Source organism: Oreochromis aureus, linkage group 15 (genome assembly GCF_013358895.1).
Source record: "Oreochromis aureus strain Israel breed Guangdong linkage group 15, ZZ_aureus, whole genome shotgun sequence".
In the NCBI taxonomy this organism is placed as follows: Eukaryota; Metazoa; Chordata; class Actinopteri; order Cichliformes; family Cichlidae; genus Oreochromis; species Oreochromis aureus.
Window position 1 is genome coordinate 386625 of NC_052956.1, and position 27536 is coordinate 414160.

Below are 27536 nucleotides of genomic sequence, written 5' to 3' on the forward strand. Positions count from 1 at the left end.
AGCGAGCCATCAGCTCCCCCTCTCCCTCGTTTCAGGGATTTGTAGTCCTTAGCATGGGGAACGCCGCCGCGTGTTAGAGCCCTTTGCGGGAGTGAAACTACAGTTCCCTCAGAGCTGCTCGGAGGTGTTAGTTGTCAATATGGCTGTTGTCAGACAGACAAAGCAGAGAGGCAAATAATTCGCCTCTGATTAGAAATCCTTGGAAAAGGGTCGGACAGGGCACTGTTCCCAGCTGCTTCATTGCTCGGCTGCAGTAAACGACACCGCGCCTCTTTGCTTCCGTTACAAAGTTAAATGGTTAAGTGGACGATTTGAAGCCGAGGTAAGTCCTGTTACTCGGCTCTCTCGACACAGAAAGTGATGTTATTAATATCAAACGCTCGCTAGCCAGCGACGGCGGCTAACGTCCGCTAGTATCGGCGTTGGCACGGCTAGCGTTGTATGCTAATCATCGCACGAGCCCACGGCGACCAGCGTAGCCCACCTCAGGTGGCTAATCGCCCTCCGCGATGCCAGGGGGGCTGTTGTCAGTGGGGATTCAGCCTCGGGGGGCAGTGAAGAAAACGAGTGCAATCCTCGAGTGTTACGGAGGGCTCGCCGTGCTGGGTAATTTTGACGTTAAATCGGGGCGGTTTGTCCGTGTGCCGCACGGAGCGCTCGCTAACGTTAGCTTTCGGGCAAAGGGCGTGAAAGCTGGCATCAACAGCGCTTCGCCTGCAGCGCTGAAAGGCGCGACGGATCTGTGCTCTCACTGCGGGCCAGCAAAACAAAAACACATGGAGGGAGAAGAGATACCGCCAACTGCGGGGCGAAGCACTTTAAGACTGGAAGCGTTTAGAAAGCTGCGCTGTCAAACAAACTAGACTTTGGTTAGGAGCATCTGATGCGTCTGACCCGTGTTTAACGGCACGGACACCGTGGCTGTGTTTTTATTTTACTGTAGTTTTGCTGTTGGCATGACAAACACTCAATCTCTGAGTTCGTGAACTTAGCTGGGCTGTTAGGGGATATCGAAGCCCGATAGGAATGCAGACAAAGGGAAGTTTGCGTTAAAAGCCAGCTCCATCTTTAACTGATTTACTTACGTGCAGGGTGAACTCTGGCTTCTGGGTGAATGGGTAACTTGCCCACTTGGTCACAGTGGGCATGAATTCAAATGTTCTTGTTTGTTGGTTTGTTTGCAGCACACATTTTGCTTTCACTTGCATGTTTAAACTCACTAATCCAAATTCAGCGGTCTTCTGTTGTGTGCAGCCCGTCTTTCTGGGGTGTGACAGATTTTGACTCTGCTTGGTAATGATTTACAGCATTAGCAGCTCACCTTCTAAACACCAAGGACTAGTTAATGTTCACCTGTCAGCGCCGCAGAAATAATGTGCTTAGACTCAAAGTGACCCTTTACTGCACGTGTCTGAAATCCTGGTAATGGTTTACGTGTCAGTCTCCCCCCATTAGTTGTCCTTTATGATAACTTCAAATGCAGTCAGAAGTCATTTATGTTTCCTCCCCCCTCCCCTCTGTCCTCCGCACAGTTTGGAGAAAGACAGATGTAGAAAAATGCCAGTGACCCCTTTTAAACCGTTTATCATATCGGCACAGGTCGGGTTGGCACAGAAGATGGAAAATCTGCCGCAGTCTGATTCCAGTTGCATTGATTTTGAGCACAGCAAATTGCTCATGAAAAACATACAGCGTGGGTGGTGCGCAGAGCCGGGGATGTATTGTGGCTCTTAAAGACCGACAGACAGAATGTTAAGATAGCATCAGCTGTCAAGGTGACTCTGGCACTCTGCGCGTGTTGCCTGCTGCTTCCCAAAAATAGCTGATTTTTATGCCCTGCCCCTCCCCTCGCCTCTTTTTCTTTCACACTTCTGTCTCTCGCGCTTGTCTTCCTTTACTTCTCCGCTGCCTCTTTATATTTTCTTCCTGCAGTTTTTTTATTCCCCTCCCTTCCCACCCGTTTTATGCTTACTTTATCCCTCTAACTCTCCTCCGCTACCTTTATCCTCCTTCCCCATCATTCTCATGTTTTCTCCCCATCTGCGACTGCGTTCCTTTTCACTCTTTGCTACTTAATCCTCCCATTTCCTCTGTCACTTCACCATCCCCTCCACTGCCCGACTTGCTCCTCCTTTCCTCTCCTCCTTCCTTTCCTTCTTCACTTACTTTCCTAAGGATTCCTTCCTACTTTCCTCAACTTGCCCCGTCTGCATTTCCTGTTTCCTTTCCTCGCCTTGTGTTCCTCTGTGTTTCTCAGCCTGTCTGTATTGTGTCTCATCTCAGCAGCAGCAGCAGGATGTCTGAGTTCAGCGAGGAGCCGCGCTTCACTATTGAGCAGATAGATCTGCTGCAGCGGCTGCGTCGCACCGGCATGACCAAGCAGGAGATTCTGCATGCACTCGACACTCTGGACCGGCTGGACCGGGAGCACGGGGACAAATTTGGCCGCCGCACCTCTTCCTCCTCCTCCTCCTCGTCCTCCTACGGCGTAGGCGGGGCCAACAGCTGCACCAACAACTCTGCCTCTAATACTACTACTACCACATCATTCAACAATAACAACACTGCCTCGGCAACCACCACCTCTTCAGCGTCATGCAACGGTGGCGCCATCAACAGTGGCGGTGAGGGCGGAGCCGCCGATCACGCAACCGCTGCCACCTCTTCAACGACCTCCAAAATCTCCACAGCCACGCAGACGCAGTTCAACAGCGCCGGGGGACTCTCGCTGTCTCCCAGCAACAGCTACGACACGTCCCCGCCTCCAGGGCCGCCACCGCCCTCTGCCATCCTGCCGTCCCCGGTCTCGCTGGTGGCCCTGACACAGAACGGCCGCGACAGTCTAGCTGCCACCCCCAACGGAAAACTGTCTCCGCCACGATATCCGGTGAACAGCGCTGCAGCGACACGAGCGTTCGGGTTTGAATCTACAGAGGAAGATCTGGATATCGATGATAAGGTGGAGGAGCTGATGAGGTGAGTATGAGCAGAGAAACTTTGTCGAGTGTGTTTGTAGAACTGGGAAGAATAATGCGTTCTAGTGCACTGCACAAAAACGTCATCAGAGGGCCGTATGTAGTATTACCAGGCTGCTGAGCTCAGTAAGCTGTGAAAGATGGTGACGGGGAATAATACTGTGGGGTTTACTGCTAGTGAGTCGCTGCTAAGATGGTGAAACTTCAAACGGCTAGTCTGAAATAATCATCGACACGCCTCTCAGTCCAGCGTGGCGCCATCCACAGCTGACCAAAGCTTTAAGAATCTGTTTAGCTTGTTTATTTGTACAAAGCTCATTTGAGTGAACACACAGCAGTTAAGCAGTGGGTTCAAAGCTGCCCGGGTCCTTCCTGTGGAGAGTCTGCATGTTCTCCCTGTGCATGTGTGGCTGCTCTGGTTTCCTCCTGCAGCCCAGAGTTAATTGGTAATTCTAAAATTGGCCGTAGGTGTGGACTTGAGATGGAGAGAGTGTGTAAGTGTATAGAATAGAGCCCTGTGTGATTGTGGCTTGTAGTGTAAAGCTGTTTGAATGGTCAGGAAGACAACAAAAGCACCATGGAGACGACTGTCCTGTCCATAAAGCTTGAGGGCTTTTCCCCTTTAACATTCTGTACCTCTTATATCATATTGTGATGATCATGCCCACTTGAGGGGAATCTGGGGGCTCTATGGCATGGATCTAACATACAGCTAACAAAAAGTTGAATTTCACAATCAAAAGCTTATTTTAACAACTTGTGGTAGCAAGGTGCTGTTGATTCCTGAGACACCTAAACATAACAGTTACTCTGAGGTGTCCACACTCCACTATAACACACGTTATACACTCTTTAAAAAAACCTTGGTTTCACTTAGAAAATAGATAGATGGAGGTAACTTCCAACAGTGGGGAGCTGTGCCTCGTTTGGCCCACAGGTGTGGGAGGGCTGTCTGTAATGGCACAAATAAGAGGGTAAAACAGGCAAAACGGCACGGTTACACAGTAATGGGCTCATCCAGTGACGTGTGACATACAAATGTCGTCATTTTCAGGGTCAATTTCTCCAGTTTGTGTTGCAGCCTTTCTGCCAGCGGCGCTTTAAGGCGGTATTCATCTAAAGTCGCGAGTTTGTCTGGGATGGTGCCCAGGTACTAAACGGCCGTAAGCATGGACTCCAAAAACCTCTTCGGCAGTCTCGTGCCAGTAAGGAAAGTCTGAGAGTTGAGTTTGTGGTCTTGGCAGTCATTTTCACACACGCCTGATTGTGCACACTAGTGTGTTTCTTAGTTTGTCTTCAGCTCTATTTTTGTATTGAGCTCTATATTTGTCAGTGACCAAGTCAGTTCATCATCTGTTTATCTTCTTTACTAAAGTAATAACTGACCTGGAGGTGTTGAAGATGGCGTTCTTTTTTTTAAGGTTGCATGTGTGTGAAAGCGTCTCTTTTACACTGTGTCGGTTGGTTGCTCATTGCTGTTCGCTGTCACTGAAAGGATGAAATGACAGGGAGAAAAAAGTTGCTTCGGGCTGGATTTCACAGTGAAGGAAAGTAGAAGTATATTGAGACGAGGCATTCACTGCCAGGACCGGTGCTCCCTGTGTCCTTGCATCGTTCCCTCCTCGGTCTGCGCTCCTCACCGCGGTCGTTTTTATGGAATCTCGCTGACGCATAAACAGACTTTTCTTCTGCCTCGGCTCTGATGTTAGCAGGGAAATAAATCAAATGATTTTTTTATTGATAAGGATAGAAGGCCAGTGAGGTGCAGAGCCTTTTCTCCTTTATGGTTAAAAATAAAAACCCAGGCTGTGGGTTACATATAGTCAAACACAAACCCTTTAAAGCCCACCATAGACCCAAGTCTGCCGGAGCTTATCTTTATATTTTTACATGCTGTAGTGCCATTTCTGGGACCATGTCAAGTTGCTTTACATCAACTACATCAACAACTGTTATATCCCAAATTGTAATATATGTATGCATTAGGGTTAGGTAAGTTCACAGTAACTACATAAATTGCTAAAAAGTTCAATAAACTGCCAAATAATGTAAAATCGTTTTTGTTTTTTACACATATTTCCAATTACAGTAATTTCACAGGTAGATCCCTCAAAACTGTAAATGCAAAAAAGTTGCACAAAATAGTTTCCAACCACAGGAAATTTATTTTGAGCGTCTTCATAGTTTCATTTTTAGATACACCAAGGAGAAACAGAACAAGGAAAAACAAAAGTAAACATTATTGTGCACAATTTGCAAAAAAAACATCATCAAAATAAACGATTTGCAGTTTAAGTTCTAAGAATCCCAGAAACTATACAGAAAGGCAAAAAGTCAAACATGGTGGACATGCAATGGTTCGCGCTGACGTTAAAGTGCCGGGAACAGCTGATCGGATCGGCAAAGCGCGTTTCTGGAATATTATGTTTTTGTTGTTGCCGGCACTTTTTACACAATTTTTGCAAAGCCATAAAAACCGCGGCCTGGGACAGGCTGAATGCAACTAACTCCTCATGTTTCAGATGCAAAAGAAATATCGCGCTAGCTTATGTGGTTGCAATTGTACTGGCATTTAAAAATAGTTGTGCAAAACGGAGCGTGCGTGCTTCGATAGGCCTTAAAGGGTTAAAGCTGTCAAGTCTGGCTGTGTCTACGCACTGGAAACTGCACACACGAAAAGCCTTGTACACATGGGTTTCCATGTGCTTCTTGCTTTCTAGGAAAAGGATTCATGTTCAAAGATTTCAAATATGAGTTACCAGAATTAAAAATGTTCTTAAAAAAAAATCTCTTGTTACACAAATTTACCTTCACTTGGAGGTAATTTTAGAAAAATGGAGGCGGAGAGGGCAAAGACAGCAGTTCATGTGTCTCATCCATCTCATCTACTACAGCTACATCTAATCTTAGTTTACAGTTTGTTCATACAAAATGTTTTTATGGTGAAGTCTGAAGCATTTGCGAGCAGCGTTATCTAGAAATGTTTTTAGGCCAAATATCTGATATGATTTCAGGAACCTGGAATTTCAAAAGCGAAGCTAAAGTTTGACACAATCGTCTGAAAAATGGATGGTACAGACAGCAGCAGCGTACCTGACGGCCTGTGGGAAGGAGGCTGAAATCTGTAACACAGCAATACTATGAAACGTCTCAAACCAGAGAAATGCTCTCAAAGACATTAGAGCTCGAAAATGGAGAAAAAAACAAAACAAAAATGTGATATTTCAAAAAAAAAAAAAGTTGCGCTGGCCTCGTTCTCTCGTATTTAATGCAAAAGCCGTTTCTGTTTGCAGGGAGCATCCGTAACACTCTAATGATTCTTCATGCTGCACGATCTGTCTCGTGCACCGGAGCTGTTGTATCTGATCTCACTGAGTCAAAGGTGGTTTAGTCTGAAGGCTGAGTGTTCTGCTTACAGGAATTACGTTTTCATATTCAGTCATGTTCAATATGAGCATGCACCACTGTAACAGCACAACTGCAGACCAGTAGTCCTTGGACGAATTCTGGACGCTATACGCTCGTCACACAGAGATGCAGCATATAGACTGTTACACATGTACTAAGAAGAGTGTTGGACGGGGCTGTGACGGGCGCCGGGCACCGCGGGCTCTTCTATTTCTGGAGCTCTTCACGTATCCGTGACGTCGCCCTGTTGACAAAATCTGTCACTGACAGACTGACAGACGCACAACCACCTGCCGACGTACTCCAGATCTGTTCAGGGACCCGAACACACACACACACACACACGCAGTGAAAGCAGCAGCAGCTGCGTCATCACGACTGCTGCATGTGCCCTACATTATCTGGCAGCGCTGTTCGTTCCAGCACAGAGGAAGTGGAAATGTTTTAGCTGCATCACATACACCAAAGTTGTCGTCCTCCTCGATAATCCCCAGAATTTCAAAGGGTTCCCTGGGAAACAGGAGCCAGTCATATTTGTACTTTTTACTTTTTCTATAAGCTTGAAAAAAGATACCAGGGAGAAAGAGCCAACCCATCTCTGCATTTGTAATTCCAAGTGCATATAACCTGTTTCCCCAGCTTGAATATGAGAGTGCTGTGCTTGTCTTCATGCAGCCTAGCCTGCCGGGGTTAACGCAGACCGTGAAAGAAAACATAAACTTTGCAGTTTAGTCCCGTCTAAATGACCTCCCTGACTCGGGCATTTGCTCTGCTGTCGTGAAACTTGCCTTTCCAGCTCCCGTCACTTTGACATCTGACTTGAGGAAATGTTTTGCTGTAGCAGCGCACCCGTCTGCAGTTCAGCTGCGACACAAATGCAGATCTGTTCTCAGATTCTTACTATGAAGATGGCGGACTAAAGAGATCGGGTTTTAATACCGGATAAAGTAAAGTAAGTAAGTAAGTAAAGTTTATTTATTAAGCGCTTTTCATAGACGGGTAGTCACAAAGCGCTGCACACAAAGATTAAAATAAACAGTACAATAAATAGCGAAATGCACAATATACACAATATAGAGTTTAAATGTAAATTAAAAATGTAAAAATGTAAAAAGCATTGGTCAACAGAAAGCTTGTTTGAACAGTAAAGTTTTTAACTGCTTTTTAAAGGATTCCACAGAGTCAACCAAACGTAGTTGTAGAGGTAGACTGTTCCACAGCCTTGGTGCCACAGACTGAAAGGCTCCGCCCCCTTTCGTCTTCAGTCGTGTTCTGGGAGCAACCAACAAACTCTGAGTCTGAGAGCGGAGACGACGAGCAGCAGTGTATTTTGTGAGAAGCTTGGATAAATAATCTGGGGCTTGGCCATTTAGTGCTCTGTACGTTAAAACAATAATTTTAAAACGAATTCTAAAATCTATTGGGAGCCAATGTAAAGAACATAAAATAGGAGTGATGTGAGCTCGCTTGCTAGAGCGAGTTAGTAGTCTGGCTGCTGCGTTTTGTATAGCTTGGAGGCGAGAAAGAGATGATTTATCCAAGCTGGTAAACAGGGAATTACAATAATCTAAATGCGATGACACAAATGCATGGACAATTTTTTCCAGTTCAGCTAAGGAGACCATATGTCGCAGTATAAATATTCCTTAAATGAAAGAAACAGGAACGAGACAGAGATTTTACGCATGAGTCAAGGCCCAAAGAAGAGTCAAATATTACTCCAAGATTTGAATATTTGGCTTAGCAGAAGAAACAGAAAGGGCAAGAACCTGACTGATTTTAGAATATAGATCAGGAGGAGCTATGATCATGGTCTCTGTCTTGTTCATGTTTAAAACAAGGTAATTGTTAGAAAGCCAATCAGAGATTTGAGTTAAACGCTGGACTAGGGTGGACAGCCTATCCAGCTGATGAGGCTTAAAGGACTTGTATAGCTGAATGTCATCGGCATAGAAATGATAAGACAGGTCACTAAAAGACTGAATAATGCCAGCTAAAGGAAGCATATAAAAAGAAAATAATAATGGACCCAAAACTGAACCCTGTGGAACCCCGCAGGTTAGGGCAGCAGTGTTGGAGGAGAACCTATCAGTCCTAACAGAAAAGGTCCCGTCTGATAAGTAGGAAGAAAACCAGTCTAAGGCGGTGCCAGATATACCAGCCAGAACCTTCAGCCTGTTAAGTAGGATTTTGTGGTCGATGGTATCGAAGGCTGCGCTAAGATCTAGCAAAATGATCACGGAACAATTTCCTGCATCAGATGCCATTAGTAGATCATTATGGACCCTTAAGAGAGCGGTCTCTGTAGAGTGCTGCTTTTGAAAGCCAGACTGAAAAGGGTCAAAAATCTGCAATCGGCATAGTAGGACCTGAACTGATTTTCTACAATTTTTTTCTAGTAATTTACTTATAAATGGCAATCTTGAGATAGGACGATAACTACTAGGGGAGGTAGGATCTAGATTCTGTTTTTTAACAGAGGGGTTACCTCAGCATGTTTAAAATAGGACGGAGCACAGCCTTGCCTCAGTGAACTGTTGATGATGGATAGAAGTGTGGGACCAATGCTGGTGAGAGTCCCAGACGGGACAGAGGGAGGTAATATATCTAAGGAGCATGATGAGGATTTCATTTTACCTATTACTGCAATTAAGTCATTGAGTGTGATTGGAGAAAAAGAAGTAAATGACCCGGGACAACAACTGGCATCTTCATAAGGGGAGGCACTTGAGGAGATTTTGGATCTCAAGTCCATCACCTTATTTACAAAGTAATTGAGGAAAGTGCTGAAGTCTTCATCAGAAAGTAACACAGCATGCTGAGTTGGAGGAGAAACAATACTATTGATGGTATCAAATAGAATTCTTGGCTTATTTTTATGACGATTTATGAGATTATTGAAGTAAGAGGATCTGGCCTCTTTGACTGACTCATTAAATAAGTGAAGAAGAAGTTCTTTGAATTGTTCCCGATGGACAACCAGCCCAGTGGACTTCCAGAGACGCTCTGCTTTTCGACAGGAGCGTCGAAGACCACGGGTTTGATTATTTAACCAGGGTGTGCAGGAACTAACAGTGCAATGACTAGTTTTAAAAGGAGCAACCTGATTAAGAATGGCAAGACAGTGTTCATTAAAAGAATTAATAAGGATGTCAACATCATCAGAAGAAGGTTTAAAATTAAAAAGAGAAGAAAACTTTAAATTGACAGAGTCATCAATAAAGCGCCTGCGCCTAATAAAACTTTGGGGAAGAGACTCTGAATTGACAGATACATTAAAAAAGACTGACTTATGGTCGCTAAAAGCAACTTCATTTAAGTTCATGTGGTCAAGGGAAACACCACAGGTGAAGACCAAGTCCAGAGTATGCCCAGCTGTGTGAGTAGGACCTGATACATGCTGAACAAAATTGAAAGAGTCCATAATGCTCAGGAACTCCTTAGTGGTACTGTTTGATGAGTCCTCTGCATGAATATTGAAGTCACCAACAATGATGACCTTGCCCAGTTTAATCGTGGAAGTTAAAAATTCTTGTAGGTCTGACAGAAAAGACGCAGCAGACCCAGGTGGACGATAAATTAAAATGCCGTATATGGGCTGTTCTCGTCCAATTTTTATCATAATCATCTCAAAAGAGTTGTAACAGCTTGAGGAGATCATCTGGCATAAAAATGTCTTTTTAAAAATTAAAGCGGTTCGACCTCCTCGTCCAGATATCCGAGGTGCACAGAGAAATGAACAGTCAGCAGGACAAAGCTCTAAAAGATGTGAGACTTCATTCTCACGCTGCCACGTCTCAGAGATAAACATAAAATCAAGCTTCTCCGTACAGAATAAGTCATTTAAGATATAAGACTTGTTGGCAATTGAGCGGGCATTAATTAACATCCAAAGAGACGGCAGCATTCTGGTCTCTCCTTAGGAGCAGAGCACGTGATGGATGAGATTTTTGGCTTGTTCCCTGCGTCGCCCACAAAGATGTGCATCCTGTGAGGCTTCAGAGCAACCCGAGCCGGCATTTCTGTCGGGACGGTATCGTCAGAAAACCGCTCTAGTTCAAGCTGATCTCCTGTAAGAGGGAAGAGAAAACAAGCTTTCTGTTGTGCACCTCTGGAAACATTACATGAAACTGCATTTCAGTTTGATTAGCTTTTGAGAGCAGAGGCTCGGTAGTTTTTCAGGCCAGTTACATTGACAGGTACAGTGTTCATAATCTATTAAAGTGCGCGTGTTAGCCGCCTCGTCTCTTCCTCCTCTAAGCACTTCACACATGAGCTGTCTCCTCCTACTGCTGTGCTGTCCTGCTGCCTTCAGCTGCCCTGTGTGAACTGTACGAGTAAGAATAGGCCCATCGTCAGCGCCGCACCGACCGCCTCGCTGCTCATTCACGCTGCCTCTGCATTAGATTACACGTCCTCTTTAGAATGACCGAGAAGTTAAGTAGCGTTCAAAAGCCCTCGTCTGCTGCAGGGCTCTCCAGCTTCTCGCTCGGCAGGGCTGCGGGGGCGTGACACGAGGTCTCAGCCTGTCCACGGTCCCATGGTGCCCTTCCCCATTTTTCTCACTTTCAAAGTGCACACTTGCTTCTGTGCAGGAGTTTGGCCTTTGAGTTGGCACCCAAAACATCCCCCTCCTCTCTTCCCCCCTCATCCTCAGTCTTGTAGCTTGTACAGCAGCTCGTGCTACATTGATTCACTGGTGTCGATACAAGCAGCATTTTTTTTTTTCTTCAGGCTCTAATTTTAGCCCGCGCCGTGAGAGGCTGGTGTGGATGATATTGATGCTGGATGTCAAAGAGTCGTGACGCAGTTTCATTTCACAAATATGCCAAACAGAGCGCTTAGGACTTTGATGCGATTTCCATTTTGACTGTGTGAGCCTGGGATAGCGGCTGGTTCAAAGGCTGCTGTGATTGTATGGTTTGTTGGGTGGGGGTGGGGTGGGGGTGGGAGCCTGCTGGAAACCCTGTCATGTAGAGAGAAGGGGAAAAAAACCTGAATGCACTTTTAGATTTAGACATCTGACAAATGTTCAGTCTGTACTAGACGGGAATGAAGCTGAGACATACCGTGTGTCTGTGTGTATATATGTATGGATGGGAGGGGAATGGGCTTGATGCCAGAAAGCAGGGTGGGTACACTGTGTGACTACACATCCTGCGTTCCTGCGAGTCTCTGCATGCTTTATATATATTTATTTATTTTCCCGCTGCTGTGAAGTCAGATAGCGGAAACATGCCCTTTTAAATGCATTTTGAAAACATAGATTACTGGATTGCAGCTCAGCTCTTAGAGCCACTGCCTTCATGTTCATCTGAAATGCAATGCTGATTACGTGGAAGCCATAAAAGAAGAAGAGGGGAAAGCCACAGTACAGCGATAATGCTGTCGACGTGCGGGCCAGACCAAAGAGGAGCTGCGGTTTCATAGGTTGGCCGTGACTAGGTGCAATAAAGAAACACAGATTGAATCATCATGAATGTGTTATTGTGCAGAAAACCAGACGAATGGCTTGTTCTAAATGAGCACAGAATTGGTGACAAAAGCATTAAACATGTATGCATTTCCCCTTTTAAGCTGGGTAATTATGCAGCAGCTTGCCTGTGTAATTCCACGTGAATGGCACAACAATGAAAGCTGTAATTCACTTCATATATTTTTATAGCCGTCTAGCAGCCAGACATTGCCCCAGCTTCCCAAATGTATAATAATGAAGCTGTTTTCTTTGCATTTCTGCCTTGTGTCGAGCTGCAGGTCATGAAGCGCTATCACTGTGTGCTCTGTGTTTGCAGGAGGGACAGCAGTCTGGTGAAAGAGGAGATCAAAGCCTTCCTGGGGAACAGGAGGATCTCTCAGGCAGTGGTGGCGCAAGTTACCGGTTAGTAACTGACAAACTGACACGCTCAGCCACGTCACCCGTTTTCTGTTGCCGTGCCACGTTCGCTCCTCCTCACTTTTGACATTGACGTTTGAGGAGCTTTGTGTTATTGTGAAAAGCTTGTGTCCTGACCCTGAAGACATGTCCGCCTGCCGCGTTATCGTTAACTTGGGCTGCCCCCTAAACACTGACAAAGCGCCTGATTTCACACATCTCTGTCAGTGGACCTTTTTTGTGTGTCTGCGTCTTCTCACACAAAACAACACAAGATCACTTTTACACGTCGTGCTGTTTCTCACAGATTGGCGGGATGTTATGTGCACGCTTCCTGGAATTCATTATGAAGTGAGTCTGTTTGTAGGTTTCTTCTTTGAAAGTAGTTTGATAGCAGTATGATATGCTTCCTCTCATCCTCCACATGAACTCTGTCTCCAGCATCTTGTTCAGCAGTCCTTGTCCTGAGTTCGGTGCATGAACCAGATTTCCACCTGCTGCAGGTTCTCAGTGGTGACCCTGCAGTGCTGCTGCTGCTGTGCAGGACAGTGGAGCTGGAGTCTGACCGCAGCATCAGAAGCTCGTGGATACTGAGCCTGCACACAGCTGTTTAGCTGCAGCTGTAAGGAGAGTGAGGGGGTTAATATCTCAAATATTCTCAATATCTAAGGCCCGTTTCACACCCATGGTTTGGTTTCCCCTTACACAGGAATATGTTTGTGAACTTATCAACATGTGAGAATGTTTAGTCCTCTTATTGGCCAGATGTACCTGAGAAACAAAGTGAATATAGGAGGAAGGTGTTCTGGATTGGTGGAGAACATGGAGAATTTTACATTCATTTCATGGCTGCTGCCTCTGCAGAACTTTGCACCCTTTGGCATCCCAAAATGTAAAGGATACACGACTACGGGAAGTAACTTAAATTTCCACCGTACGCCTGTAGTTGGGTCAGATCGAGGTCGTATCACGTTCACACCACAAATAAAAAGTTCATTAGGAACCGCACCAAGAGCCTTTGGAGGAGTTAGTGTGGTTCCTGTATTACAGCTGACCTGTAGAAGAACACACCTCTGCCGTTGCACACATTGTGGGTTTGTTGTTTTTGTGTTTTTCTGCAGGTATTTATTAAACTCAGACAAAGGAATTTAACTAACATTACTGCATTACTCAATAACCAAACAGGTGCTGCAAAATCAGGCCAGAAACCCTGGCATTTAAAAAGTCATACAGCTCAAACTCTAACTCCCAGATCCAGCGTCCAGCAGCGTTTGATAAGTGATGGAGGAAGACGGAAATTCTGAACTTGTGTGAGAGGAAACGCTGTGTGGTCCTTTTTCTATTCTCCTCTGTGTCTGTTGAACTCTTCCAGTGCTTGTCTACACTTTGTGCTCTGTGCAAAAACCACTGTGTTGTAATTTGATGTCTGGCTGCTTTCCAGGCATCAGTCAGAGCAGGATCTCCCATTGGCTGCTGCAGCACGGCTCTGACCTGAGCGAGCAGAAGAAGAGGGCTTTCTACCGCTGGTACACGCTGGAGAAAACCACACCAGGTACATCTGGCTTGATTAACTGGCACAATATGTTTTGGCGCTTTGCCCTCATTCGACAGTTGGCAGTTGAGAGTACGTGATAGTGGGGGAAGGGGTGACCCTGCAGTTCATGTGTGTCGCTCAGTGGAAGTAAATCGGAGACGATCTCGCTTCCGTATAAGATCTGCTTTTCACATGTTTTGAATCTTTTGCGCCAACCGAATCTCGAAAACGGCCGTCTTAGCGATGCACACGTACACGAATAGCACATTTGACTGCGGCTGTTGCTTAGCAGCACACACTCTCTTGTTAATTTGTCATTTCTGCAGCAGTTATGAAGGATCAAAGCAAACGGAAAGGCTGTTTCACCTCCACTGAAGTAAGAAAATGAGGAGAGCAGAGTAGAGTACAGTCAGCACAAACAGCCTAAGTTGATGAGAATCGGGGAGGAGCAGCCGACTAGGAAATGAATAAATAATTGTTTTGACCTGAGCATCCTTCACTCAGAAGGCAGCAGAGAGGAAAAACGGAATGAAGATGGAAGAAGAAAAAGAAACCTCGTAGTGAGCTCCGCATCAGTGTGGATGCCCCATCGTCGCCTTCACGTGACATCGCTACATTACAAGCTGTTCAGAAACATATTTTCACTTCTTCATGAAGACGAGGTCATTGCACCGGAGATCGGTTCACCACCACTCTAATCTGAGATCTGCATTTGGCTTTGATTGGTGGACAAGGTGGGAGGGGCCAAACTTTTCTGTTGATGATGAAGCCATAGCGTTAATCTTGGTAGGAGATCTCTAAGAGCCTCGAGGTGCACCTTTCCTTTTTAAAACTTAAAAACCACACATCAAACAACAACAAATCTCTTTACTGAAAACAGGGGTCTCAAACTCGCGGCCTGGGGGCCACTTGTGGCCCACATCACCCTTACTGGCTTACTACTGTGTACACTTCTGTCTGCATATACGCACACAGTGGGAGTAGAAGTGCTGCCACGTGGGTTTATTTGGTCGTTCAGTGAAAGGCTTCAGTTTGTTCAAATCTGTGTTCACGTTTGTTTGTTTTACAATATTTGAAGTTTAAAAACACAAACACTGTTTTCTTCTACGTGAACACCAGAGTGGCCCTCACATGAGACGACAGTGCCAGCAGTGGCCCTCAGCTCATTTACGTTTGACAGCCCTCGTTTAAAGTGTTGAAAAAACTGTTTCGTATTTGGCCTCGTGGCTTTAAGCGAAGCTACAAATTAGCCTGAGTTCCCACACAGTTGTTGCCAGTGCTAATGGGGACAGAAGGTATGTGTATTTATGTGCACAAATGTCTCCCAACATATGTCCCAGTTAATTGTTTTCTTCAAAACTTATTTCATGAGTCGGTCCCAACAGCAAAGATGTAAAGATAGCAGCAGAGTTTGCCTCACTGAGCTCAGCGTGGAGGCAAAGAAAAGCAGCACCGTAGGAATAAAACTCACTGCCTCCACTGTTAAATGTTGCTGTGATAATAAAGTAGTGAACATCTTGTGGTATTTGCAGAAATGTTAAATGTTAACAAAAACCGTTTGAAAACTTGCCATTGAATGTGGAACTCGGAGGTGCTCTAAGAAAACTGGAAGAAGAGCTCCAACAAGAAGGGACTACAGGAAGTGACCCGGCGATCAGCCAGGAAAGTAAAAAATCTGCGTCCAACTTGAGTAATTTGTAGCTGTGTAGTATCAGTTACAGCGTCTGCCCCAATAATCTCACTCAAGTGCTTCTCTGTGCGACACAGTTCCTTTAATTATGAAGTTAAAGTAAGATAGAAGTACCACTGCAGTACGAGAGGCAGGAAGGTTTCCTGTGTCGTCCTAACTGATGACTATCTGTCAGTTCTTCCATATTATAGTGTTTTCATCACTATATTATGGAATCTGCTCACTTAGAGCTTAGCAGCAGTTAAAGATGTGACTTTATTGTGTTAGATAAAGAAATGTAAGAACCAGTGATGTTCATTTTAGAGAAATGTGGCTGTCAGCAGAACAATAATGGTAGTAGCAACATGTCCTGTGTACAAAGCTAGAAATGTATTTAGAGGCAAAGTTCTAACTTTTTACTTTATTTGAATTTTTCACATATTTACTGAAGTCTTCAACATTTAGTTTGCCATGTGTTATCTTTCACAGCTGTAGTGAGTTTGCTCTGTTTGCTTCACTTTATCCAGGCTAGATCTTTTTCAGTGACCTTTATTAGACTTTGATATACTCCTTTGTAAAATATAGAGCAGTCAGCCGGCGTGTGTTGGCTGTCCTATAGCATAAAATAGGCTAATTTGATTGGTAAATTATTATATACAAGCTAACTTCCCCCTAGCTGCTTCACCAGTTAATGGGCCCCACGATCGTCATTATCTGTTTGATGTTAAACAGCATCATTTGACTTCAGCCCAAAATCAGTGATGACAGCACCATAGATGATACAGAAGATGACCTAAGCTAACGTGGTGTTGGACTCCACATTTGAATGCTTTTTGGTGGTTTTTGTTTCTCAGAGCCAGAAGTGTGGATGAAGTAGTGGAGCACTACATGATCAGCTGACGCGCCTTAGCTCTCAGGTATAAACTGTATGGGTGCAAATCACAGGAAGTACAGTGCCGACGGGTTTCTATTGGCTAAAAGCTGCAAGAGAAGCACCAGATATGTATCTGTTTAGGAAAATCCCTGATTAAAATAATCAACATTTGTGTGGGCCAGTAAGACTAAACAGGAGCCCAGGAACAGTCTGAGCGCTACATCACACTACTACACCAAAAATGTTTCCAAATTCTCTGCAGATTTAAGATTTATCAGTTTCCTCGAGCTCTTGACCTTCAGGGAGGTCATCTTTGTGACAAAAAAACCCATTTGTTGTTATCAAGTAACTTTTGGTTTGCTGCTGTGTGCACAGTCATCCTGAATCCACACCGTAAAGGGTTAACAGGCGAAACGAGAGGCTCGACGCTTCCTTCAGATCCAGCGTGTACAGGCGTGCGTTTGCTGTATCGCCCTAACCCTAGGCAGCAGACGTCCCACGCCTTGTTCTCTGCAGCATGTTCCTCGGTGGAGCCCCGCCAACACCGTCAGCTCTGGAAACTGCTCCAAGCTATTTATGGCCAGACTGAGCCCGGCCGAGCCCAGCACCCCCCCACACACGCACCTCCATCGCTGCTGCAGAGAAAATTGACTCCTCATTCACGGCTTTCTGATAAACTGGCACCGGCCAGATGATCCGGTTCGGCCTTGTTAAGTGTCTGAGCTTTGAGTGTAATGTCGCGAGGTTTACGAGAGAGCTTTCTCACTCGGTTTCCTTTCTGCTGCGGTCGTTACCTGAGCTGATGTGACGCGAGTTTGGTGTCAGCATAACTTGTGAGATTAACACAAGACACGTTTTGCACGAAGGACTCTGGGCTCTGGCTGCCAGAGCGACCACGATCCTCACGCCATCACCATCTCTGCGCTGCTGTTCTGTCTTTCTGTCACTTGTGCTTCCAAACCACAGCGACACCTGCAGACTTGACACGCTGTCGGTTGTAACTGAGTAATCCTCCTGCTGCAGGTGCCACTCTGAACATGCGACCAGCTCCATTACCTCTGGAGGAAATGGAGTGGAGGCAAACCCCGCCCCCCCTCACCACCGCCCCCGGAACCTTCCGCTTGCGTCGGGGAAGCCGCTTCACTTGGAGAAAAGAGTGCCTGGCTGTGATGGAGAGGTGAGGTCCAGAGGAAGTGTGCAGAGATGATAGATGGTAGGAGCGCTTCATAACATCGCTCTTATTTCCTCAAGGAGTCAAAGAAACGGTGCAGCCAGCAAAGCCTCGCACGCACTCGGCTGCACCGCGTACACGGCAAACAGCAGCCGCTCCAGTTTGTTGACATCGTCCTTGTGAAATTAATTTAATCACTGTGACTCTTGTGCTATTTATAGCTACTTCAACGACAACCAGTATCCAGATGAGGCCAAAAGGGAGGAGATAGCAAACGCCTGCAATGCTGTTATTCAGAAACCAGGTAAACCAGCAGGTGTACAAAGCTACACGCATTTTGTTACCTGTAATGAGTGATGGCTTCGTTTGCTGGCTACAGAACTGCGTCTGCATTGTGCAGATATTGAAGCAGCTTGGCTGTAAAATGCATCATGTGTGAAATCTGTGCTCAGATTGACACAAACAGTCACTTGGACTTAAGGACGGGGTGATGTCCCGACGCTCGTTTTGAGACGTAATTCATAAGATAATTATGACAACGTTTGACACAAATGTCTTAAAGCATCAAATGACAACATCAAGACAAGTCATATCCAAACGTGGCCACACTCGGAGTATTCTTCTGTCAGAATCGGCTTCCTTATCCCAAAAAAAGGATTCAGATATGGTGACGCTGTGTTTGTTTTTCCTCCAGGGAAGAAGCTGTCTGATCTGGAGAGGGTCACTTCTCTGAAAGTTTACAACTGGTTTGCCAATCGTCGCAAAGAGATCAAGAGACGTGCCAACATTGGTAATGTAGCTCTGTTTAATTTAGTTAATGAAATGTGTGTTACCGTGTTCCTCCCAGCTCACCAGGTGTCTGCCATGACCTCTGCAGGAGGCCGGCAGTAAGGAGGACAGCTGTAGGCTCGGAGGATGTTCAGATCAAACTGCTCCAACCAAACTCGGGTTCTTTAAATATGCCGGCAGTAGAAAAATTTTTTATCAATGCGTTTATTTATTCTTTCAGATGTTTGAGCTTTTTAACATTTTGTCAGAAGCATTTTAATCAATGATGCAGTATTTTAGTTGTACGGTTTCTTTAGCGAAGCTCTGGGTGAGCCACCTGCTTTTGTTCGGTTGTTTGGGGTTTATGCACTGCTCCAATAAAGTCTGGACTTTGGTCACTGCAGCTTGACTTTATTTCCTCACTCCTTCTGTCATTGGCTAGATTCGCTGGCGTCGCTGGGGTCGCTGTGTGACCCAGTGTGGGCCGAGCTTTAGCTGTCAGACTGATGATGGGCAGCAGCAGTTGCTTCTTTCCTGATTGGCATTGTGTCACCTGAATGCTCCAGACTTGCAAACTGCCGACACTTGTGCTTTTATAGATGGGCTCACACCTGCTGTTGATCAGCACCTGGCTGCTTCTTACCGTCCTCATTACGATGGAGGCAGTAAGGCTGGACTCACACGCTGCTTCTGCTTTGGGGCTTAGTGTGTAGTTCTGTGGTTGTCTGAGTTTAAGATCTTCTAATGACCATTTTTATTATGACCTTATACGTAAAACCTTGGACTTAGAAGTGTTTCCTTCTTAGCGTGACGGCAGCTGTTCAACAGTGTAACGGTGAATTCGATCTGTCGCTCTTTTATATTTGTCAGCCACTTGTTATCTGTTAAAACTTTGTATTTGGGCCTTCATATGTACACAATATGCATCATTTATCTTTCAGTTTTGTTTCAGTTATCTACTTTCAACACATGTAAACACTTACATGATACTTTTAGCAAAATAATAATTCAACTATTAAGTTGTTTCAGCCAAATATTTGCAGTATTACTTCTTCCAGCTGTTTACTGCATCCTTATAGCAGCCTGGTGATGGTTTCTTCCTGAAACCATTTACTTACTACTTTCAGACAGGTTTTTTTTACTTTGGAGTATCGTTTCTTTCAAATGTATCGGGGCTTCTGTACAACCTCTCATTGTATCGCTGGGTTGGAGTCACTGCTCTCTCATGTTTTGTAGTGTTGTCAGTGATGCATCATAAGTCTAACGAGCCATCCTCTTTCTCCAAGAAGCCACAATCCTGGAGAGCCATGGGATAGACGTCCAGAGTCCAGGGGGACACTCCAACAGCGACGACATCGACGGGAACGACTTCTCGGAGCAGGTAGAGCGAGAATGAGCATGTGATCGTACTGAGAAAAGGCTGAGCAGCTTTCTGTCTTCCAGCTTTGTTTTCATAATTGATCCATTTTATTGTCAACAACAAGCACGTTGGTTTTATTTTTGAAGCTCCGAGCTGCTCTTGTTACTGAGCTGTGATCTTTTTTTTTTTTTACGTGCTGCTCATTTCAGCTCTGTTGACCGTACTGTCTAATTGGGCTCTGTCTCGTTAGTGTTAATAATCCCAACAGGCAGCTTGCAGTGCACCCTGAATATACAAAGCACTTCAAGTTCTCTGTTGTACATGATTGAAACTTGAAATGCATCAGTGAGCAAATGTTCTTGCCCTCGTTTTGTCCTGTTACCAATGGAAACATGTCTGCTTTGTCTGGATTGAACACACCAGCTTACTTATGATTGCTCAACATGCAAATCTCAAGCAAAAAGGTTACATTTCAAAATATAAAGTAGTGGTCCAGCGTTTTGGAACAGCCCAATTTTTCCAGTAATTTATTGCAGTTCAAGTCATTTAGTCCAGTGAACAGCTTGAAATGGTACAAAGGTAAATGGTGAAACACCTGAGGTTTAAAACAAAGTTACCCAGAACTGAAACATCCTACAGCTGCTCCAACTTTTCTGGATCACTTCCAGCCCCCTCTGTCTGCAGTGCTGGAGCACACCGTGGTACCAGACCCTCGGCAGCATCAGCTGAACAGTGTTGTACTGCAGAAAGTAGAGTGTTGCTACAGAAAAGGGGAATTAACCATGGAAGAGACAGACCATCATAGAAATGTAGGTCTTTGCCATTTCTCTGTAGGAAAGTCACAGTGTGAGTGAGTCACTCAGAAACTAACTGTGACAGGAAGAGGTCTGCAGAGCCAAAGACACACCTGAGTCAGAGGACAAGTGTCTGAGAGCTAACAGCCTGTGTGATAGGCGGCTCACAGGACAACAGCTTCAGGCACAGAGTAATAGAAAGGCTCAGTTTCAGCTGTGAGGGGAAGACTTCGAGCTGCAGGTTTGACAGGATGAGCTGCAGCAAGAAAGCCATCGGTAAGACGTCAGAATAAGACAAAGAGGCTTGGTTCCACAGTGAGTGGCATCAACTGTCAAACATGGAGGAAGTGTGATGGTCTGGGGCTGTTTGCTGATCCAGAGTCGGTGACTTGTACAGAGTGAGAGGCTCCCTGAACCAAAACAGCTACCACAGCATCCTGCAGCACCATGCAGTACCCTTTGGCATGGACCTAGTCTGTCAGGGGTTCATCCAACAGCTAGATGATGACCCACACATAAGTCCAAGCTGTGCCAGAACTACCTCAGGAAAAAGGAGGAGATGGTGAGCTTGGAAACATGGAGTGCCCAGCGCAGTCTCCAGACTTAAACGCCATAGAGCTGGTTTGAACTGGACAGAAGAGTGAAAGCAAAGCAACCTACAAGGTCCACATTTATGGGAACTTCTGCCACAGATATGGGAGAATATTTGATTTCTGTTGTAGACAGAATGAGACGGCTGTGTTCAGCTGTTATACCTGCCAAAGGTGCTACTCTGATGAGTCAAAGGTTAGAATACACTTTGGTCTATAAACTGATTCCATGATTTCTTTAACTCAAATTGCTTATCTGTCAGAGTGCAGTGAGACATTAAACTGCAGGATTTTCACAATAAAAGGCTGAAAAAGTCGGGGAGTTCTAAGACGTTTGACCGGTAGTGTGAATGTGTTCCTCCTGTGAAGCACCGCTGTAACAGTGGAAGAGAAGAAGTCATTGTGCAGATTTTACAGTGCTTCTCAGACTTCAGATGACCTGCTAGCTAACGCAGTAACTCTTTGTTGAAATGCCTCCAGGCCTGTGACCTCCCCTATTTTGACAAAAGACCTCTCAGCCGACCTTTTGGCCTTTATCGCCTGGAGCCCACCTCGCCCACACAGGTATCCCACACACAGCAACACGCTGAGGCGCTCATGTTTGTTACCATAGATTAGTGGATTGGATTTTGATTGAGGAGCGAATCATCAGACTTTGTCATGAGTTTCCCGTGTGTGTGTGTGTGTGTGTGTGTGTGTGTGTGTGTGTGTGTGTGCAGTACAGCGCTACAGCACAGCTGTAAATGAGGCCAAAGCAGAGCCACAGTTGCGTCAGACTGAGGTTAGAGAGGTCCCTCCATCTCCACAGTGCTCTCTCACATTTCTGATGAATATAGTAATCAGACTGCATGTCACTGAAAAGTTGATGACATGCTCGATGCCACTGATTTTCGGGCTCTTCTCAAGCCAAAGATGAACGTTTATTGTTGAAGCTTTAAAATATTCATTTTTTACAGTTAAACCTTTAATGTACAACAGCCGCGGTCCAAATCACAAACCACTCTGAAATCACAGTGACAGGTTTGACCAAGAAACATGAACTACATTTCAAGGCCAGTTTGAAATGACTGAGGACATTATGGATCAATTAATATTGATTGATTATTGTATTTAGCCTAATTGTTTTCACATAATACACACAGCAGAATCATTAAATGAATGAAGCTGACGGTGATATTAATGTGGGGATTTTCTCTGGATCAGCACGTTACTGAGTGACAGAAGGATGAGGTGTTGTAGACGATCCCTGCGTGTGATTAACCACATTAAACAAACCGTGAATTTGAATCCAGCTCTCAGTTCAGCACAGTTCACTGCACTGGCTTTGTGTCCATTTGGACGGGCATTTGGCTTCAGAGAGTGAAGAATCATGGGTACCAGCACAGACATGATTGCATGAAGTCCTTCCAAACAAAAGCGGCGTATTTAGCCCGACAGGGGTGACGCTGTGCATCAGTAGCTGATTGGTTGAACAGTGGGCTTGGACGAGTTCACCACAAAGGGGAAAGCTTAAAACAGCAGCATGAGAAGCTCAGACAGCAGCTGCAGTATTGCTCTGTTTCACTTTGCTCATGCACAAACTCTTCGTCTTGGATCGACTCCTCAGCAGGGGCCAAGCTAAAGAAGCAACAGCCCTAGCATGAAAGAGGAGCCCACAGAGCAGGTGTGGTTTAACAGTACGCAGCTGCACCTGCACGTGATGATGACGTGCAAAGGATAGCACAGGACCTGGGTGGTCCCTGGGTGGGGTGTGGCTGACAAAGCTGAAGTGTCACAGTTATTAGGAAATGAAGGGTTTCTGTCCACTAAAATGAAAGCTGGGGCTTAGTGAGCTGTGAATTAGTGCTGTAGTTGCTGAGGGGGAGTGTCAAGGGAGACATGGGGTCAAATGCATGCAGTTTCTGTCATAGTTCAGTTTTGTGCACACCTGTTTGCTTTGCCTCTAATTCAAATTGGCAAAGCTGTGAGTGCAGTGTGTTGCTGTTAGTGTGACTGTGTGGAGACTCTAGACTCTCTGTAGTCAGTTTGAGGCTGCAGAGATGAACATTACCTCCTAACTGGGGATAGACACCTCAAGCAAAAACACCAGGCTTTCCGTAGAGAGCCACTACTGTCACCTTGTGGTAGAAGTATCACATTACATGCTTTACTTACTAACTTACTAACTTACATACTTTTGTCTTTTTAAATGACTTCCTTTAACATGTCAAAATCACAGGTTTTCTTTCCTTACCTCTGAGGTAGACATTCTGTTTCCTGTCATGACCTTTGTCCTTGATGTTCCTCCCAATGCTCCTCCCTCTCCCAGGACGACAGCGCAGCGCACAGCGAGCACCAGGACCCCATCTCTCTGGCTGTGGAGATGGCTGCAGTCAACCACACCATCCTGGCCCTGTCCAGAACCGGAGGGGGGCCCAACGACATCAAGACGGAGTCCCTGGAGGACGAATGAACCGCACAGGACCTGGGACGGAGGAGGGGGGACGAGAGAAGGGGGAGTGTAAAAGATGGAGTTGGGGGACTGAAAAGAGACCAAAGTATTGCTACTTAGTAAAGCTTCAGCATCTGCTCCTCAGCCAGCCCCTTACCAACTCTTCCTTCTCTCCTGGCCTCCCCCTTCCTCTCCCCTCCTCCGAGTAATCCTTGTAAACAGTAATTACCCCCAACCCCACCTTACTCCATATATTGACACAGCTGGCAGAAATGGGTGACTGTAGGCCCCGTGATCTCTGTGGAAATGATCCACAGAAGAAAAGGCGGCTCCCGCAAACCCCTCTAAACGGCGGCTCTTGTCCGGGAGTGTGAATTCTCTCTTCCCCCTCAGTACAGGATACCTCTTCTTTCCTTACCTCGTCCTTGCTCCCCTTCTACTTCCCTCTCCAGCCTGGTCGTCTGAGCCGATCCTCAGTCTATCTCACCTCAACGTCAACCTCAGAAAAGTAATGTGTACTGTATATATATTATATACATGTTTTATACATATATATGTATATACATATATATGTATATGGTTCTTATGGTTCTCAGTCTCACTCACCTCATGGTGTGCTACCTATCTACCTACTTACCTGACCCTCAGATTCACCTCATCATTGTGCAATTCATCAGAAGAGCAACCTCTGGCCTAACATCTCGGGAAAAATGGACGAAGAGATCTTCCTCTTCTGCCTCTCTGGCCACAAGGAAGTCAGCAAAAATGATATCAGAGCTGCGCCGGCACTTTTGTCCTCTGTCCATTCCTCAGTAGAATAAATGGCTTTTGGTTTCCTTGCAGTAGAGCTGCTAGGTTGGATAGAAACGTATCTGAACTTTCTGTAGTAGCCTTACGTTCACGCAGACAGACGTTGTTTTTTGCAGTACAAGCAGGTTTTCATAAAACAGGGATGGGGACTGTGAATCACTGCACACACTGATAATGGCAAACGGTATCAAGGTTTATATCCAGCAGCAGCAGCAGTGATTCGAGGTTCCTTACTTGCTCTTCCTCTGGTTCTAGGTCAAACAGCAACTGGACTTTGTCATTTCTGTTCCCTGTGACACTATTGTTAAGTACTAAAGACTATGAGGATCAAGTTAAGGTCAATGTGATAATCGAGCAAACTTTGTAAGCTATCTAATAAGACGAGTTATGCTTTGTTTGAAACGTCATCCATGCCAAAGGAAAAGAGAGACGCTAAGCTAATACTGATCTGAAAACAGTGTTAAAGTCCATCCAAAGTTATTTATACCAACTCCTTTGGCCTACGCAGGTTTATTTCTTGACTCAGTATAGGCTTGACACTACAGCAGGCCTGTGTCAGTAAAGGTAGGTATTAGCAGCCAGGCATACAATGATAAAAAACCCTGAAGCTTTTTACTACTTCTGTGACGCTGCCTCGTTATAATAGTAATGTGCTTTTTCTAATATCAGAGAGAGCAAATTAGATCAACTCCACAGTGAAAATGGTTACAAATATCAGAAACATGTTTGAGGCTTCTTTCATCTCTGTAGCCTCGGAGAAAAACTTGCATCTCAAAGGGAATCAGAGTCACCGACTCCTAAAGAGGTGATTTTTCTTCTTTGCCCTGATGGAAGGATCTCCAAAACCATCTCTTATTGAATATCACTATGTTGTGAGGTGGGTTGTTCCTGTTCATTGCTGTGGGACTCGACTGTTTATTTTCTGTATTATTTTTTTAAAGAAGTTATTTCTGTATGCCAGATATGTCCTAGCACGAAGTAGAGCTAGAAGCTAGCTTTGCTCAGCTTAGCCACAGGACAGAAGCATTAAGGCCAGCGTTGTCTAACGGGGACAAACCAAATGTCTAAAGCTTATTCTTGAACGTGTGACATTTATTGCGGCTTTTCTCTGTGGCTACTTGTGGATCTTTTAACCCTCCGGTTGTGTTGACCCCCCACCCCCTTACTTTAGTGTTCCCGGTCAAAATTGACCGGTCAGTTTTAACAGCTCTTAAATTAACATAAGAAACATTTTTCACCACCAAATTCAGTTCAGTTGGTGGGTCAATGGGTCGTTCAGTAAGTCGTAAAAGGGGGTCTTTCATTTTGTCATTCAGTGGCCCATTCAGGGGGTCAGAGGCCAAAGGGGGGGTCGGATTCCCATTCATTTTCTATGGCGGTCACATTTGACCGGGAACACCACAGATGTAACAAAGTTGATTAAAACACTCAAAATTCAACGAAAGAGGTGCTCATCACTTTTATATGTTCAAGTGCATAGTCGTAAGGCCTCGAGGCAATCGGATGTAAAACACAATATTTATGAGGGTTTTTTTTAATTTGTAAATCAGTGAGATTTGATCCGAACATGACAGGAAGGTTAACTCCGGCCTGAATGCTAAACTGAAAACTAGCGTTAGCATTGACTGTTAGCTTAAAACATAGAAGAATTTTTGTATTTTTCTTTTTAAGTTTTTGCCATGTTTTATGTGTTTAATCAGTACAAAACGTCAACCAAGTGCACCTTTTTTCCCTTTTGGAAAAAGCCTGACTTTCTGCTAAGCTAAGTTAAGCTAGCTTCTAGCATTAGCTCCATAGAGTCATAACGAAAATTTTTTAATTACATTTCCCACGAAGTCAGACTAGTCCCTGCCTTAGCGATGGTTTTGGAGAAAGAAAAGAATATTCTACGAAGCGGGATTAAACAAAACAGTCTCCCAGAAATTTAATGCCAATCCTCAAGTTTGTGATAGTTTGATTTGGCTGTTGGTGATCATGCACCAAATAAGTTCACAGGTTTAATACTGTGGTTAATGTCTGGTTCCTGCTTGTACACTAACTTCCAGTCCTCAGCTGTAGTCTAGTAAAGCTTTATTTAATTGTCCTGCTTCAGTAAGTTCAAAGCTGCAATACAGTGACTCTCAACTGGGACCTGAAAAAGCTCAAAGCTAAAAACAGTATGTATTTATACTCATTTTTTATGGTATTGTACAAAAACAAATAATGTTTTGGAAATGAATCGTGCTTTTTTCCTAATTATTTTTCTCTTTTTTTAGTTCTTATTATTTGATTGTTTTGTTCATCCCTTATTTGACTGAACAGCAGTCTCCCCGTTTGTATTGGATATAGTAAGCTACTTTATAAAAAATAAACCATGATGCACCTTAATGAAAATTAGTATTAACTAAAATTAACTAAGTATTGATGTTAACTAAACTTGAAATGTAACTTTTAACCAAAAGTCCAATTTCCAGTATATGATGGGGAAAGAAGAGAAATTCCAGTCGAGCTGCTTCATGTCATTCTAAACTAAAGCCCCAATATGTTCCAGTCTCTTTGGTAAATAACACCACACCAAACTCCCTGATAAAATCTCCAGTTTCTGATTTGAACAAGAGCACAAGCGTGTAACCTGTGTGCCTGTTTTTTGACTCGGACAGATCGAAGCATTCATTCGTGAACTGAGCGTGTGTCTCATTAAACTACTTAAAATAATTAAACTACTTGAAACAAACACTTTTTTTTTTCCCTTCTAAAGATTTTTGGGGGGAGTTTGGTGTGATGTTCCCCTACAAAGAACTGGTGAAATTAGTCTTGGGTGATTGTGGGTGGGAGGAAGAAAAGTAAGGCATGCATTCAGAGATTATTCCCACTATGAGACACTTTTAAATGAACTGCCTTTGACAAGTTACTTTCCAATGCATTGGGCCACGGCATCTCGTGGCCCAATTAGCAAGTATGAGTTTTAATCCGCTAGTATTGAAGCTTGACAGAAAAGTTCATGGGGTGGATGGAAGAACCCTCAGGTGCTCACAAAGTAGATTGTGCTGTTTTTCCTTTTTTTTTTTTTTTTTTTTCCTCCAGAAGAAAACTGGAACCCAACTCGACACGGGCACTTCCCCACTCGCTGTCATGCATACTCAGTGGTAGTGCTTGCTTTGACGGGGCGTCCTCTCTCGTGGTTGTCAGGGTCAACATGCATATGTGTCCTTCTGTGTCCCCTAGTGCAGCACCATCCACTTCATCCCAGTATAGCTCAGAAAAAGAGGACTGAATGCTGTTGTATCAATCTCAAATCTAG

General features: G+C 44.8%; 1 protein-coding gene across 11 annotated transcripts; it reads left to right on the forward strand.

Moving 5' to 3' along the window:
• On the forward strand, nt 1-27312 carry hmbox1b (homeobox containing 1 b). 11 transcript variants are annotated; one of them, XM_039598923.1, is made up of 11 exons: nt 3-322; nt 2284-2976; nt 12176-12261; nt 13697-13807; nt 17356-17509; nt 17725-17807; nt 18198-18293; nt 19558-19652; nt 21496-21579; nt 21735-21796; nt 23324-23435. In XM_039598923.1, the coding sequence occupies exons 2-10, from the start codon at nt 2297-2299 to the stop codon at nt 21756-21758; spliced, it is 1413 nt and encodes a 470-aa protein (XP_039454857.1). In that variant the 5' UTR covers nt 3-322; nt 2284-2296; the 3' UTR covers nt 21759-21796; nt 23324-23435. The 11 variants fall into 11 exon arrangements, 10 of the variants coding, with proteins under 10 accessions (XP_039454855.1, XP_039454856.1, XP_039454857.1 ...); XR_005608375.1 differs by lacking the exon at nt 21735-21796 and adding an exon at nt 24095-27312 and having other exon boundaries at nt 5-322; nt 23324-23954; XM_031734153.2 differs by lacking the exon at nt 21735-21796 and having other exon boundaries at nt 5-322; nt 23324-27312.
• Nucleotides 27313-27536: the final 224 nt, after the last annotated feature.

Bases quoted from the DNA above. Each gene is read 5' to 3' on its own strand.
- hmbox1b (XM_031734153.2), top strand. From the start codon at position 2,297: ATGTCTGAGTTCAGCGAGGAGCCGCGCTTCACTATTGAGCAGATAGAT. The intron at 12,262-13,696 runs GTTAGTAACTGA...GCTGCTTTCCAG, and splicing joins AGTGGTGGCGCAAGTTACCG to GCATCAGTCAGAGCAGGATC. The intron at 21,580-23,323 runs GTATCCCACACA...TCCCTCTCCCAG, and splicing joins AGCCCACCTCGCCCACACAG to GACGACAGCGCAGCGCACAG.